General features: G+C 49.6%; 7 protein-coding genes across 7 annotated transcripts; 3 read left to right on the top strand and 4 right to left on the bottom strand.

Annotated features, from left to right (window-relative positions):
- Positions 1 to 328: 328 nt before the first annotated feature.
- CDV56_104518 (uncharacterized protein) lies at positions 329 to 1,977 on the top strand (the record flags this gene model as incomplete). Its single annotated transcript, XM_026758137.1, has 3 exons — positions 329 to 626; positions 680 to 1,039; positions 1,088 to 1,977. 3 exons carry the CDS (start codon positions 329 to 331, stop codon positions 1,975 to 1,977), a joined length of 1,548 nt encoding a protein of 515 aa, XP_026611724.1.
- Positions 1,978 to 4,540: 2,563 nt separating this feature from the next.
- Positions 4,541 to 5,468, top strand: CDV56_104186 (oxidase ustYa family protein; the record flags this gene model as incomplete). The annotated part of the gene is made up of 4 exons (XM_026757805.1): positions 4,541 to 4,799; positions 4,845 to 4,970; positions 5,020 to 5,144; positions 5,190 to 5,468. The coding sequence occupies 4 exons, from the start codon at positions 4,541 to 4,543 to the stop codon at positions 5,466 to 5,468; spliced, it is 789 nt and encodes a 262-aa protein (XP_026611723.1).
- Positions 5,469 to 5,529: 61 nt separating this feature from the next.
- On the bottom strand, positions 5,530 to 6,272 carry CDV56_104100 (uncharacterized protein; the record flags this gene model as incomplete). Its single annotated transcript, XM_026757719.1, has 2 exons — positions 5,530 to 6,062; positions 6,110 to 6,272. 2 exons carry the CDS (start codon positions 6,270 to 6,272, stop codon positions 5,530 to 5,532), a joined length of 696 nt encoding a protein of 231 aa, XP_026611722.1.
- Positions 6,273 to 7,108: 836 nt separating this feature from the next.
- CDV56_103696 (uncharacterized protein) lies at positions 7,109 to 10,267 on the top strand (the record flags this gene model as incomplete). Its single annotated transcript, XM_026757315.1, has 5 exons — positions 7,109 to 7,207; positions 7,264 to 7,533; positions 7,936 to 8,078; positions 8,134 to 8,250; positions 8,551 to 10,267. 5 exons carry the CDS (start codon positions 7,109 to 7,111, stop codon positions 10,265 to 10,267), a joined length of 2,346 nt encoding a protein of 781 aa, XP_026611721.1.
- A 72-nt stretch (positions 10,268 to 10,339) lies between these two features.
- CDV56_103625 (uncharacterized protein) lies at positions 10,340 to 10,984 on the bottom strand (the record flags this gene model as incomplete). Its single annotated transcript, XM_026757244.1, has 1 exon — positions 10,340 to 10,984. One exon carries the CDS (start codon positions 10,982 to 10,984, stop codon positions 10,340 to 10,342), a length of 645 nt encoding a protein of 214 aa, XP_026611720.1.
- A 631-nt stretch (positions 10,985 to 11,615) lies between these two features.
- Positions 11,616 to 12,401, bottom strand: CDV56_103467 (uncharacterized protein; the record flags this gene model as incomplete). Its single annotated transcript, XM_026757086.1, has 1 exon — positions 11,616 to 12,401. One exon carries the CDS (start codon positions 12,399 to 12,401, stop codon positions 11,616 to 11,618), a length of 786 nt encoding a protein of 261 aa, XP_026611719.1.
- Positions 12,402 to 13,224: 823 nt separating this feature from the next.
- Positions 13,225 to 14,887, bottom strand: CDV56_103204 (uncharacterized protein; the record flags this gene model as incomplete). The annotated part of the gene is made up of 4 exons (XM_026756823.1): positions 13,225 to 13,457; positions 14,294 to 14,368; positions 14,434 to 14,767; positions 14,867 to 14,887. The coding sequence occupies 4 exons, from the start codon at positions 14,885 to 14,887 to the stop codon at positions 13,225 to 13,227; spliced, it is 663 nt and encodes a 220-aa protein (XP_026611718.1).
- Positions 14,888 to 15,161: the final 274 nt, after the last annotated feature.

The following is a 15,161-nucleotide window of genomic DNA, read 5'->3' as shown; positions in this document are numbered from 1 at the left end:
TCTAATTTGACTGTTGAATCAGGTTGTTTTAATGCCATATTGGATGGAAACCTGGATCTGATGGTGATTTGGTGGTTGCAGGGTTGAAGGGGTTGAAGGGTGTCTCGCTCGGTGTCCGATTACGTTAGTATTCAGGGTCGCCCGTTCAGTCTTCGCTTTCTGCAGACTGGCATTAGGCCACTTTCTGAACTGGCCGTGCGAAATGCTTTCTCTCATCCGAAAATTCTCAAAATCGTGTTATGGCCAGCTGGGAACGTCTCTATCGATAACTTGTCGAGGTAAGAAAGGAGGTCTGTTTTGAAGATAGTCTCTGAAGATTCAAGCAGGCATGCCGATCTCGCGTGAGGATCTTTTCGCTTACACCAATGGCCATTTTCTCATCGACGAAGAACATCAACTTAGCCGACGATATGTCCGGTTCGACTTGGACGCGCTTTGCGGTACAGCTGCCATGGCTGGAGGAGATTCCAGCCGCGTGGCGGCTATTGACAAAATGGAAGGGCGGTTCAGCAAGGCTTTTCTGATGAAGAGGACAGATGGAACGGATGTCATAGCCAAAATCCCATGCCGCATTGCTGGCCCGCCCTCATTAACAACAGCTGGTGAAGTGGGAGTTCTAGAATATGGTATGTGGTGTCTATCGTACGGAAACTCGGTCCACTAAAATTATACAACCCAGTTAGGAGACACACTAGCATTCCTGTGCCTCGTGTTCTTTCTTGGTCATCTGATGGCTCAAATGCCGTGGGGGCCGAATATATCATCATGGGGAAAGCCGCCGGGGTCCCTCTGTTTCAAGTCTGGGGCAATATGACGGAATTCGAAAAATTGCACTTGATCAAGAATTTGACCAAGCTTGAGGCTCAGTTGGCGACCATTAAGTTTCCCGCCTACGGAGGTCTGTACCTTCGGACCGATATGAACAGGTCAAACCGGTCACTCGCTAGTGATATCGATCCATCCCAGCCTTTTTGCATTGGACCTTCTTGCGACCGGGCATTCAAAACCGATATGACGCTGGAATTTGATCAAGGGCCTTGTGCGTTACCAGCCCCATCTGATGCTTCGCATACTGAACTTTACATAGGGGATTCAATTTCAGGCTTTGGAATATCCATTGCACAGCGAGAATTGTTTCGAATATCGAGAGAAGGACAACAAAATCAGTCGATTTATTGCAAAGGAACTTTTGATCAACAAAGCCAGCTCTTGGGAGTCACTATGGGTCTCATGAAGCTCTTGGACTCGAATGACTTATTGAGGAAAGCTTGTCAGCCTACATTGTGGCACACCGATCTTCATATGGGAAATATTTTTGTCGACCCAGACGAGTTTTCAAAAATCCTTTCCCTCATTGATTTCCAGTCAACGTCTGTGCTTCCCGCGTTTCTCCAGGCCCAGTGGCCCATATTTCTCAGGCCTCCGCAGAATTACGATTACGTGAAGGGAATTTTCCAACCAAAGCTGCCTGACGACTTTGACAAACTCGATGAAGAGAGCAGATTTATTGCTTTGTGTGAATGGTCCCAGGTAAAATTGGCGAAGGCTTATGAGGTGTCAACCTATCTTGAAGACAGGGCAGCGCATGATGCTATGAGCGTACCTCGTGTCTTCCGAGAACTGTTTATCCGATGCGGAGAAGTTTCTGAAGTGGGCATCGTTCCGCTTCGTGCGTGCTTGATAGAAATATTTCAGAATTGGTCAAGCCTTGGATTCTCTAGGAACTGCCCTTATTCATTCAGCCAAGCAGAAATTGAAGAGCATGAACGCCAGTTCGCTGAATACCAGGCTTGGTATGAGGTTCGAGCGCTTGCTGAAGAGTGTCTTGGTACTGATGCAGAAGGGTGGATTGCGCCGCAATTGGACATCAACGAGAAGAGAAGGCAGAACGAGGAGCTTATGGCCCTGTATATTGAAAAGGTCGCCGGAGAGAGATCCGCGAAGGAGGCGAAGGCGATGTGGCCTTTCTTTCCTTGAATGTGATCGGTATTACAACCCGCCTCTGTGCACAGAAGGAAGTGATTTCCGCGCTGGTGTTGCTTCATGCAGCATGCCTCATCCTCGGTCCCTGAGGACACTTGTACTTCCCTTGGCCTGAGAGAGTGCTATTCTTCCGTTTCTTTCGTATATTGGAGAGACTGAACTTACCAGTTCGTTGCCATCGCTACTGTGGCAGTCTTTTTTCTCATTCCCAAAACTCGGGGTACCAGCCTGACAGATTCTAGTCGATAAGGGTGACTTTCAAGTCGCTGCTTCCGTCCTCTCGGAATCCATTCCGTTCAACCATGATGTTCTTTGGTTGAAGATCTCCATGGGTGAAAACAATGCTGTGGCCTTTGAGAGTGCGGTTGACCATTTCTCGCAACAAACGAATATAATGCGGTGATTGCTGGTCGGTTCGGGTGGCTGCCCGTCTGAAGAACGGTGTGCTGTGGGGAGTGGCTGATGGATCCGGTGTTGGCCAACTCTGTGAGATTGACCGAACCATTCCAGAAAAGAGAAGAACAAGACCTTTACAAGGCCTTTCACTGTGGGTCTACATTCTACTAAGGCTTCTCTGTCTCTTCGAAGACTGTGCATGTCGTCAAGTCCGGAAATGAGTGAGTTTTGGACACTTATAGATCACCAAAGCTTATCGAAACACCAGGAAAAGGGTTTGAGAGCGAGCAATCCAGAGCTCTCGGCGACGTCGCTTCCCTGGCCAGAGCACAGACTGATCGATGCCTTCTCTGAAGGCAACTTGTCACGGACCATTTTCAAAAACTGAAGATAGCTGTTGCCGTCACCCGGATCACCAGCTGGAATTCCGGGAAGATCAGGAGCACCCGGATACTCCCAGTCAAAATCCAGACCATCGAGATTGTTGTCGATTGCAAATTGCGCAACATTCCTTGCAAAGGTCTCACGCTCAGCATCTGTCACTCCCTTCCGGAAGATTGCGAATGTATCTAGCGATGTCGAGAATGACCAACGGATAGAACCCTCGGTTTCGATCTGTTTTGTAGAATCGAAACACAGAGTTGGGAGGTCCCAGAAGGGACGATGGGGGAAATGAACCTGCAGGACAGACACCGGAAAACGAGTGAAAAGGGTGTACAAAAGAAAGGTTCACTTGGCGATATCCTTGCGATGAGCGGAGCTACAGTAGAAATTTATGTCACTCTTGCTATAGATGGGGATGTCTTTGAGGAGGAAATTAGACGTGAGGATTCTTCATCAACACAAGATTTTTGGGCGATACAAAACATACCACGTGGTTGAAAACATCAATCACACACCAGAATTATTCATGTCTATAAGCAAGTAAGATCTTCCCCAGAGCCTACAATCTGGTAAGACTGTGACTGGATCCTGGGGCAGACACTAAGACCTCTTGATATAAATTTAGAAGTATTAGGGAATGGACCAAAGGTCAAACTCCTTAAGAAGAATGCTACCTCCATCAGTCCTTAGTTGCTCATAAGTGTATTCAGACCTTCTAAGCAGCAGAAGGTCGCATTGCATTCGGCAATATTCTTCGAAAGGATTACGATCCAGCGCACATGAAACCGAAGAAGTTGGATCCAGAAAAAGTCTAGACGGAGGGCTTCATTCCAGGGAATGATTGAGAGTTCCTAACTGCGACCTTAAGGTGGCAGAGCGAGCAATCAAGGCAAATAGAAAGGTGCAGGGAGATTGGTGTATATAAAAGTCATGAAAGCTGTGGAAGAGGAGATCTAGTCACTGAGTGTCAGTTCCAGCGCCTGACTATTTGGAAGCTCTTCCGGCCTCCAACGCCTTGTACAATTCCTCCATATAAATAAGTGATCCTCACTCCTTCCATATCTTATGATCAAGCCCAATGGCATCCCTCGCAAACACAGCAAATTCTATACTGATGAGCTCTGCCCACATGCCATCATAAGCACCTTCATTGGTGGTCAATCGAACCGGGTCATCTCTTTTAAACCAGTTCTTGAAAGAATTATTGCCTGGATCTTTGGGGACCTGTGAGCTCCACTATTTAGCCCGGAAGGCATTATGGTAAATCCCATGAACCACATAGTGGAACTTATATTTGATCCTTTCTGGTTGTTACGTTACAAACATATAGCGATCGATATCGCCAAGGAAGTGGGGAGCATGGCCCTTTAAGTGCGGGGCAGCTAAATTTGGTGGGGATTAGGGATGTAGCCTTCAAAGTTAATTAGAACTTAGCAAATATGAGTTTGAGCAGTGGAGAATAAGTTTAGGCTGGCGAGAGAGTTCGTTCCAGTTTCCAACACAGTGTGTCCAACGCAGCCGGTCCGTGGAAATAACCGCCACCACCGCTGAGAACAAAGACATCCTCAATCGCCCTTCTGCCAAGACAAACACAAAGCCAATCATATTAAATTCCTATTGATGACCTTTCATGGCTAGTTCAAGCTCCAGAGATTCCTTCTATTGTCTCTTATGCTTCTCTTCTTGTGTAGTGGTTAGATCACCTGGGATATAGATATATTGTGCCCAATGCCAGGGCCCTCGCAATATCACTGCATCGTTTCATCTAAGATGCTTCATGCGGATTATCCAAATGCCTCTGAGAAACCATCGAGATTCTCCTCCCAGCGACGATGATGACAGGGAGGCACTGATACATGAAAAGCGATCCCAACTCCTAAATGAAGCAGTCCCATTCGGTGCCAGAGAGCATCAACGGCTCCGGAAAATCATCGCCATTCAATATATCCTAATAGTCTCGCTTTTCTTCTTCGCAGTCGGAGCTGGGATTACAGTCTGGACGGATCCAGGATCAGAAATACCTGATCTGGTTTACTGTAAGCCACTTATCACTCTGCAAGTTTACAACTAACGAGCCCTAGCTCCCGCTCAAGACGTCATCAGATACAAGAACGTCGTCTTCAACTCCGGCTGGGGAGACCAAAAGTCCGTCTACATGGGTCCGCCGTCGAAAGAGAACAATAAAGCGTGGGGTGATCTCCATGTTGGTATGTCCTTTCTCCCGATGCGCTGCTAGGCTGTCGGCTGAGTGTTCAGTGCCCGCGATGATCAAGATTCCTGCGAGCGATGCAGCGAAATTGGTTAACAAGACTGTCCCGATTCCTGAGGATCCGGGATACTATCTGATTGGACTCGATGTTTTCCATCAGTTGCACTGTTTGGTAGTTCTCCTTTGTTGAGCTGGTGAATCAGTCTGACGTGCGCAGGATATGCTCCGCAAAGTACTCTGGGGTGTTGATATGCACCACGTGGATGAAAAGCAGGCTATGCATCACCTTGACCACTGTATCGACATGATTCGTCAGAGTCTGATGTGTTCGGCCGATATCACTGTCGATGTGTGGGCATGGAGTGAAGAAAGACAGAGGGTCACGGTGCAGGCGGATAACATGCACACTTGTCGGGATTTTGAGGCCATTCGACAGTGGGCGCTTGAGAGACAGGCAGGAGACTTTGATCGGACGGTACATGTGGTGGATTCTTGACTGTGAGACCGGCTTCGTTCAAGCATCGTCTGGTGACGGACACTTGTCCATTGATGCACCTCTATAATACGGTATTTGAGTCTAATTCATGGTGTGATGGTCCAGTCTTGTCCAGCTCGTACACCGGCCTTGCGGCAGACCCCGAGATGAAACGCGGACCAACTCTTGCGGCAAGCATACTGGATGAATCTTCGTAGCCGCTGTGGCTTTGTTTGATTGTGGCAGGCCTTCTCCGTGTAACTCGAACCCGCAGAAAGCAGAGTGCAACAGCCGTGACAACCAGCACAAGTCCTGCAGTCGCAAAAACACCAATCATCGCAGCAGGGCCGACGCCTAAACCCGAGGACGACGACTCTGTCGCAGAGCTGGACCCAATACTAGAACTACTTCCAGTCTCTGCCAGCGTAGCTTGTACCACATACGTGGGGGTCCCCGAAGCCAGAAGAAACTGTACTGTCACGAGCTTCGAGGGCGCAGGACCGGGATAGACCTCGTCCGAGGGATCGGAGCAGTTGACAGCCCCTGTAGATGTATTCTCGCAGCAGGCCCATGATCCTTTGTCCGTGTAGGTGATGAAGGCGCTATTACGGCCGCCTTGGACATCGCTTAGCTGGGTCACTCGTACTTTGTAGGACACTCACCGCATCGTGGCACACAGGCTGGATCGGTCAGTGTCTGATCAGTGCAATCGGCCGTATAGTAGAAGCTTTCGTTCTTGCTGTTGGTGCCGAGGCAGATGGAGTTGCTGAGACAGTAGTCTCCACTAACACAGCAAGGGACATGTGGATGTATGGAATTAGTCATGCCGCAGGGCTGGTCGGCGGGGATATTTTAGATGATGCCTTTGTGCATTCCATGGCAGACTAGCGAGGACATGGCTTTAAGGTTGTTGATTTTTCTTGGGCTAATAAGAGACAACAGAAGACACTTTCTGGGAGTTCTGGAGTTAAGTAGGGTTGACACCTCATATGGACAACAGTTTCTGAATGCCTGTTCTTATCGCGCTATTGAAGCCAATGAAATGACCATCCTACCCCCTGGACTATACTCCGCACCAACATTCTTTTTGGTCCAGGCAGCTAATGAAAAGCATTTCTAATCTCAAAAATTGTCCTGCTCCTGGATCAACTGTTCGAAACCCTCCCGGATTCCTTGTATCTTCCTACCATGGAGAGTAGTCGCCGTCACTATCATGGACTTGCGGGTGGGGCATCATCATGGCGAAGGTGTAAATGTATAAAATCATAGGCATGTCCTGGCAGGATTAAGCACTATCGACTCCGTAGTAAAAGGCCAAAAAGCCAAAGAGGACAAGCGTTACTTCTACCTCGTCCAACCCATACTTTCATCGACCGTGAGTGGCTCATCCACAACCGACCCAGGCATTAGTGCTTACGAGAGATGAATCCCCAGGGCTTTCTCTCCAAGACCACTAAATTATCTGAGGACTGCTCATCCCATAGGTGGAGTGGGGTACATAGCGTCAATGCTCAGCCTCATGATGGCTGTGCTCATTAGCCTGGGCCATCATCAGGCTACAACATTGCCATCCATAAGATGATATCAATCGTCGTCCGACTCTCAGATATACAATATCATACTCTGCTGTTGAGTCGATCTGCTCCAGACAAGCGATCAATATGAATCCACCAAAACCTTCTGAAGAGGCAGCACCTGCCTACCATGAACTATTCGACACAGACTCTATCAATCAACCGACAGCCACATCATCAAGGACGGTATGTCTTTTTCTATTGCTTGAAGGTAGATAAAGACCTCGAACTAACTATCTCAGCATCAATACGCTGCTGTCACACAGGCTGACCGGGACGAAAACTTAAACATCGCCAGCCATCACGATGTAGAGTCCCACCCTCAGGACTCCTCGAATCCTCTTTCGCAGCTAGACACTACAAAGCCACATTTCCACTGCGAGACGTGCGATCGCCAGCTCGAGCGCCGAGAGAGAAAGGAGAAAGAGCGGGAATGCTGCCAGATGGTCGCGGTGGTGTTTATCGTGGCTATTGTCTGTTTGACATTGCTGGGGATTGTGATTGCAAGAAGTGTGAGCTAAAGGGTTGATATAGACGACGAGCTGGGATCTTGAGTGAGATCTATGCCTCAGTGGAATAAGACGCGTAGAGTTTTAATTGATTGTTGTGTGGATGTCTTGTGTGTGTTGGTAGTCGATTGATTCTCCGCTCTATCGATGACGTCTACACTCGGACTAATGTCAGATATCAACCTCCAACAACCACCCTCAATTAACTCCCTAATCATTCTTCTCTCCATAAGCATCAAGAGGAAACTGTCTATTTTTGCATAAGAAACCATGTCCGAAAGTAAGCCATCTCCTGCAAGGCAAATAGTATGCCCCGCTGATGTTGAAGACACACATACCTCCCACCACAACGGATTTATGGATCGGATGCTCCATCACGGACATCATGACAATGAACATAAGCAGCATGAGCAGCAAACTGAGGTTCAGCCTCAGCAGGATGTCCAGACTCAGCAGCCGATCAAGAAGGGCGAGAGGGAAAAATTCGAGGACTACGTCGGCGAAGAGAGGAAGCTAATGCAGGAAGGAGACACGTACAGTGGACTCATGTAGGCTATTCTGAAGTAAGAAGTGAATAATAGCAAGTGAATTCCTTGAACACAGAGCGGTAGAGAAGAAACAGTTCCAGATATTAAAGATGCCGGTGATCGATCGTTGCAAGTGGCGGTATGCCTACCAGCTGGACAAGCTCGGCATTACGCCCGATTATTACCGAATCGGGTATATGAGATGGCCAAGAGCGCGGCTGAGGGACCAAGACTCCAGCTGCAGGCTGAGATAGGACGGAGGTATGACAGCTATGTTGATTTTCTTGATACATTGATGGTGACGGGCAACGTGTGTCTGAGATGATGTTGAGTGTTTGTAGAATACGTCTGGCTTTGATTCGAGGTATAAATATGGGCCGTGGCCGCAAGTGATTTTCCTTGAGCGACAGCCATTCAGTTACTACAGATATATCAATAGCAAAATGCGAGTACATTTCTTTTATCTTTCTTTTCTTACAGTATGCACCACCAGCGTGGCCAACCTCCTTGGTCCGGTGTATCCTGCCCCCAGAGACCTCAGTAGCAACTCAAGCCGAGTCGCAGCTGGATGGGAGAATCTTACAGCGACGCTACACCGCGAGACCTCCTCGGATTCATCATTACTGTCGAATCTCACCTTCTCTGTCGGTCTGTTTTCCATCCACGATCCAGAAGCAGAGACTTTGCAGTTTCACTACACCTCGTCCGAGATCCAGAATGCCCCAAATGGCACTAAGAAAGTCGACGGAGACAGTATCTATCGCGTAGCTAGTCTCTCGAAGCTTTTCACCGTTTTTGCTGCGATGCTTGAGCTCGACAGTGAGCAATGGGAACGTCCTCTGACGGAGATTATTCCATCCTTCGCCGAATACGTCAAGTCCAGATCCGACGTAGACTCAGTCTACTATACCCCGTGGGACCAAATCACCCCCAGCGCCCTTGCCGCGCAAATAAGCGGCGTTGCGCGCGATGTATTGCCATGGGACGGTGGGGATTTACTCCTGCAGTATGCAATCGCGATCCTTGCCGGCTTGAACCCTGTGCCTGCAGTCCTCGATCCAGCAACCTACGGACTCCCCCCGTTCGACCAGAACGATATCCCATTACTGTCACCGTGTCTGGCAAACGGGAGCGTGCCGTGCACTGGGTCTCTCTACGCCGCCGGGGCAGCCAACGACGCACCTGTGTATCTCCCTTGGACAAGCCCGGGGTACTCGAACAATGGGTTCATCCTGCTTGGTCTCGCTCTCGCCAATTTGACTGGGAAATCCCTCGACGAGATATATAAGCAGAGTATCTTCGATCCGCTAGACATGCATTCCTCCTACTCCGCCGTCCCGGGAGCGTCTGAGCTCTCCCGCTCCGTGATCGCAGGCGACTTCGCCTCGGGCTTTGGCTACGACGGCGGCATCTCCAAGTCGTCGGGGGGAATCTACTCGACCACCAACGACCTGGCAAAGTTTGGCACGGCGATCTTGAACTCTACACTCCTACCGCCGGTCGACACACGCAGGTGGATGAAACCCGTCTCGCACACGGCGGACCTGCAGTATTCTGTCGGTCGACCTTGGGAGATATACCGGTACACGCATGCCAAGTCGGGCGTGGTCACGGATCTGTACACCAAGCTAGGGGACGCAGGGAACTACGGCAGTTTCCTTGTCTTGGTTCCTGATTTCAACGCTGGGTTTAGCATCATCGGGGCCAGCGCGTTGGCGACGCGATCGGACGCGACGAACCTTCTTGCGGATCTCGTCACGGAGGCTATTCTCCCTGCGCTCATGGAGCAGGCTGCGTCTGAAGCGAGGAGGAATTTTGCGGGGGAGTACACGAGCGACCGGTTGAACTCCTCTCTGGCGCTGGCTGTTAGTTCTCCTGGTGAAAATCCCGGCTTGTCGGTTAGCTCGTGGGTCAGCAATGGGACGGATCTTATGCCGTTGGTGGGCACGTTGCTCGGGAATGAGAATTCGAGGCTCGTGCCGACGATTGTGTCGGAGGGTGCCAGGGAGGTGGCTTTTAGGGCGTATACAGTTACACAGCAGAAGTCCGGAGGATTATTTCAGAGGAATTTCGATGTGAATGACTGGCTGGTCGTCGGCAGCGGGGGATACGCATCTAAATCACTTGGACAATTTGTATTTGAGGTGGACGAGCAGGGGAAGGCGACGAAGGTGGAATTGCCAGCTTGGAATGTGACTCTTCATAGATAGCTCATTTGTCCGATTCATACTTCGTCAAACATACATGCGATTTCCAGTGACGCATTCCCATCATAAAAGCCATCAAGAAGCCCACTCATACGCCAACACCGGAATCGTAAACTCATCCGCCGTGCACGTCGCATTGAAGAACGCATCATGCACACACTCCAGCTCAAACTCCGTCGCCCCAGAGTACGTAATCTTACTCCCATTGTTGCACGTCAGCGCATGCCCATCCCCAAGCACGTACTCCATCCGTCCGGTGGAGGTCTCATAATTCGAGCTCCCGTAGAACGAGACAATGCGCCCGAGCCCCCGATCCGCGTACCCGCAGTTGCTCGCCCCGTTCCCGATATCGTGCACCCGGTACCCGATGTACTGGTCGTGGCACTGCAGGCCGTCTGTGAAGTCGATGTCGAGGGTCTCGAGGGGTCCGTAGCCCCACGGGTGGTAGTTGGGCATGCCGGTCCAGCAGAGGTGGACCCAGGAGCCGTTGCAGGTGGCCTGGTTGGGTTCGCACCATCCGCCTGAGCCGGCGCAGAGGCAGCCGTACGCGTCGATGTCCGCTTGGTTGTGCACGCAGTCGAGGCTGTGCGAGCCGTTGTACCACTCGAAGTTGCTTACGGTCCAGGTGGGGAGGGGGCAGCCATCGGGGGGAGTGATGGACTGGGTGAGGGCGGTGGAGGTGAGGGCCAGAAGGCCGGTGAGGAGGGTGACCATGGTCATTTTGATACTTGGAATAGTGTTGATGATTGACGGAGAGGGAGGGGGCGGCGTTTATATAGATTCGTGCAAGGACTGGAAGCGGGCCCATTGCACAATGTAACCTTGTTGACGGACGTCTGAATCAGCAATGACCTGATGGTCAACAAGAGAGCAGGGTTCGATGATCAAATCTGACTCGGTTCTTCATTGCTTCTGCAATTCTGGAGCCACCCGGAGCAATTCAATGACACAGATCCAATCAGCTATACACGTTTCAGACACTACTTAAGACATGTCTTGGACTGACTGCAGTAATTGGTCCAACACATGCAGATCTTCTTACCACTTCTTACTTAATCCTTAGGCCTCCCACCGTGCTCCATTAAAATCGGGGCAAACACACTTGAATCTCACAGGTGGAGCTTATGATGCTTATTTTAGCTCAGACCTGCAGTACTCCATTGACCAGTCACGCATCAATATCAATGAGGGAATATTGTTCTGTTAAAGTTTCATGTACTCCGTAGGCTGACAGGGTAGATGCCACTGTCTTGTTTGCAGGAACTATCAAATGTTTATGATATATTGAACAAGGACAAAGGGCTGAGGGAGGTAGCCTTCAGTGTAGATATAGTGTATCTATTAAAATGCATTACTGCCAGACTAAAAAGGTGTCCGGACGATGTACTCCTTTGTCTAGGGATACCATATCATAGTTATGGTGGTAGAATATTTTAACAGTATCAAGACCAGCCAACCTAAAGGGCTCATCGTCCAGCAGCTTGAAGCGGGCCCGTTTCAAGACGTACTTCCACGTTCCTGTCGTTGGCTTGTTCCAAACATACCCTGCGAGTATTCCGTCAGCGTCCCAAATGGCGTGTCTTTCTGCGACCCAGTCTCGGCGGGCAAAGAGGATATCAGACGTCGTCGGAGATCTGTTAATCGCGGCCCTCTCCTTGCCCTTCCACCTGAGCGAACTGAATGAACTCTTCGAGATGCCAAAATTTGGTTCTTGGTCGGCTGAGCTCCGAAAGACCATGTCCGAAGCCCGGGTGACCATTCGGGTCCCCATCGGGGACAGGACCCTCGCTTGCTCGAAGGTAAAAGTCGATAGTTCATTGGGCGGACAGGTTGCCCGCAAAGCAGAAGGAAACGTCGATGAAAGCCCGGAACTGAACAGCTTGTCGTGGTTGGGCGAAGTGTTGTTTGTGTCTCCGGCTGCCTTGGGAAGAGTTCGTTGCAATGCAATAGCTGGCTTTCCCCATGGAAAGGTGTCGACGTCCTCTTCAAAGTGTAGGTTGGCATTGCCAAGTTTTCGCAGCGGTGCGGTCCATGTAGTCGTGTCTTCGTCCACCATATTGTGCAACTTGTACCTCTCAAGAATATCCTCGTCCGGTTCAGGGAGGCCACGCAACTTGCGTGCCTTTCGGCTGCCCATTCTCGGAGAAGGGGTAAATTATCTGGATATTCAACTTGTTCAGCAGTTCCATTGTCGCTTTCGGAAATATTGCCTAAACTCTTAATATTAGCTTTCCGTCATAGCCCTGAGATAGAAGGATACTAACCATTTCAGTAATGATGAGGCCACCGGCCCCATTATGTCTCCAGACTTCCATACTACCTTGATATACCCTCTGGAGATTTTCGTCCATCTTAGGAGAATTGTTAGCTCTACAGAGGTGTTTCCTTGCATCTAGAGATCCTTGTCCGCCCGTAGACGTGGAAATGACTCTGACCAGCCTGACTTGATAATGATGGCGGAAAGTCATTAGTATCAGCCCTAAAGAAGAAGCCTGGTTCTTTAGAAGAGCTCTTCCAAATGCTGGTAAACCCATCAAAGGCTGAGATGTATTAGTAGTATAATGATCTGGCGGAAGTGAACATACTTGTTCCAACACCAGCACACAGTAGATGCTTCTCCTGATGATTTAGAATGCCGTCTAAAAGCCGGAAAGAAGAAATCATGACCGTCTGTGGCCATGCCCCAGACCTCGTTGTGCTGCTTGTGCTGCAACTTTTTCCGCCAATGGATTATCACTTGAGGGGTCAGCCAATGCCTTTCTCCTATGCGTCAGGGGGTTAGGCTAGACATACTGACATACTCATGTAGCCAAGGCACTGCGGTACGCCTTTTTTGGCATACTCGCGCCGCTTCGCCTCAACAGCAACCAGATTCATCCCCATCCCATTCCTGTCCCCCTCATACCACACCGCAAAGTCAACCTTTCCGTTCAGGTTGCGGACTATGTTGTCCGCCTTGATCAGGAGTAATAGGCGTGTTTCCTGGTCGAGAAACCGATGTCCCTGTTCTTGGGGTGCTCTGCTTCCCCCTCATCGTTCCCGTTGTAGCCAGATTGCTCGCAATTGCCTCTATGAGCATTACGCTCACGAGGGTCCGGGCGAAGGGCTCGACCTGGGGTCGGCCCGCCCCAGTCGCCATACTTCGAAATGGGATCGACTGCCAGAATGTGGAAATGGTTCGACATGCCCTGTTCTATATAACAAAACATTAGAGTCCATAATCAACATCAGCAACGATCATGATTACCGTTTCTTAGTCCGCAAGATGAATCAATATGAACAGAGAATGGCTCCATAGGCTGCGGCATTTCTTGAAAACACTTTTTAGGATTCGGTATGGAAGTGGCGGTCTCCCTCTGGTAATGTTGAATGCCTCATGCAATCTCGTATTGCTCGCGGGTTCCGTCGTGAGGAAAGGGTTGGACATGTGCTGTAGAGTATCTATGACAGAAAGTGTTAGTATCTATTACCAACACCAACTGTGGCAATGAAATGTACCGTCGCTTGATGGCCGAGTAGGCCCAATAGGCAAAGAGGGAGAGGATGCACGCCACTGCGAGGAAAAGAGATATGTAGCCAGTAAGCCTTGGCACATCCTTCAGGTCGTGGAGGCGTCCCCAGCAGAGACAGTAATATTCGCCATGGTGCTACACTTTTCAGCAATCTTCAGGTAAGCTAATGTGGGCATCAAACGTCAGTAGATTTGGAGGTGATTTCGAGTTGATCACGCCCTGGCTGTCTGAAGGCGTCCCCAGCGGAGACAGTGATATTCGCCATGTTTTCTGGATGATAGGAGATCAGTAAAATATGTATGTGATGAAGATATGTGAAGGCTGTCCGTAACTGCAAGCCAACAGACTTCCGCGAAGTAAAATCGCTACCAGTGGCACCTGCCTCAGTCGACTACTTCCAGCAATGGAAACCACGTCGAGTCTTCGGTGTGTAGAAGGCAGAAGTACCTTACTGGGAGAGGAGAGGAAAAAATGCTGACTCACAAATAGTTTTCATCAGCATTGGCATCAGGCTTACCCGGTGTGCGGGCAAAGGGCTCAATCTGGGGACGGCCCACCCCAGTGACCTTGTTCACCTTGTTCAGGGACCGCTCTATACAGAAGGTTAGTTACTTATAGCCATAACTATCGCATAGCAGGAGCTGAACTGTGACTTACTAATGCCCTCGGGCAGTATGACCTTGTATGCGGAGATATCTATGGCTTCGTCTTTCCCCAGGCTGAAGATCTCCCGGATTCGTGGCTCCGACAGGCTGCTGATGGCCATTGGCTTGCCAGCATCTGGGCCGGCCTCGATATCCTTAAGGATATTGTTTAGCTCTTTCTGTTTATCATTGGTGAAGAGGTCCTTGAAATTTCTATCCACCCATTTGCGAAGAGTTTCCACTGGCCTGTAGAGCCGCAGGCCTGGGGCCTTGAAAATCACTGGGGCGAGGTTATTCGCCGCTGTGAACGATGGCCTTGTCAGAGCAATTAGGCTCCATGACGTTGTCTAGTAAAAAGTAAAAGCATCTCAGTACACTGTTTTTGTGGTAAATGCAGGAAAGAATTGGTAAACTCACCGAATCAATCTCACTGGACACGATCAAACCTTCTGCATCACTGATGCCATGAGATGCAGTGTATTTTATATGTCATCTTCTGATTGACGTACTCTATGCTATCATCTGATATAAATGCATAGATATGTGGAGTTTAGGAACTGGGAGGAATGCTATCCTTTCCTAGGTCTTACATTTCAGAGATTGGAAATGTAAGAAGGAGAGTTGGTCCTAGGGGGAGGTCTACGCTTATGCCTAAAGAGATGCAGTAATAGTCTGTAATTCACTACCTAATAGACTATTCACTACCTACTGCAACTAGAAATATGAAGCTAGTGAATAAGA

Source organism: Aspergillus thermomutatus (genome assembly GCF_002237265.1).
Source record: "Aspergillus thermomutatus strain HMR AF 39 chromosome Unknown NODE_210_2, whole genome shotgun sequence".
NCBI classification, from domain to species: domain Eukaryota; kingdom Fungi; phylum Ascomycota; class Eurotiomycetes; order Eurotiales; family Aspergillaceae; genus Aspergillus; species Aspergillus thermomutatus.
The sequence above is the reverse complement of the archived record's forward strand: the minus strand, read 5'-3'. Positions and strand labels throughout refer to the sequence as shown.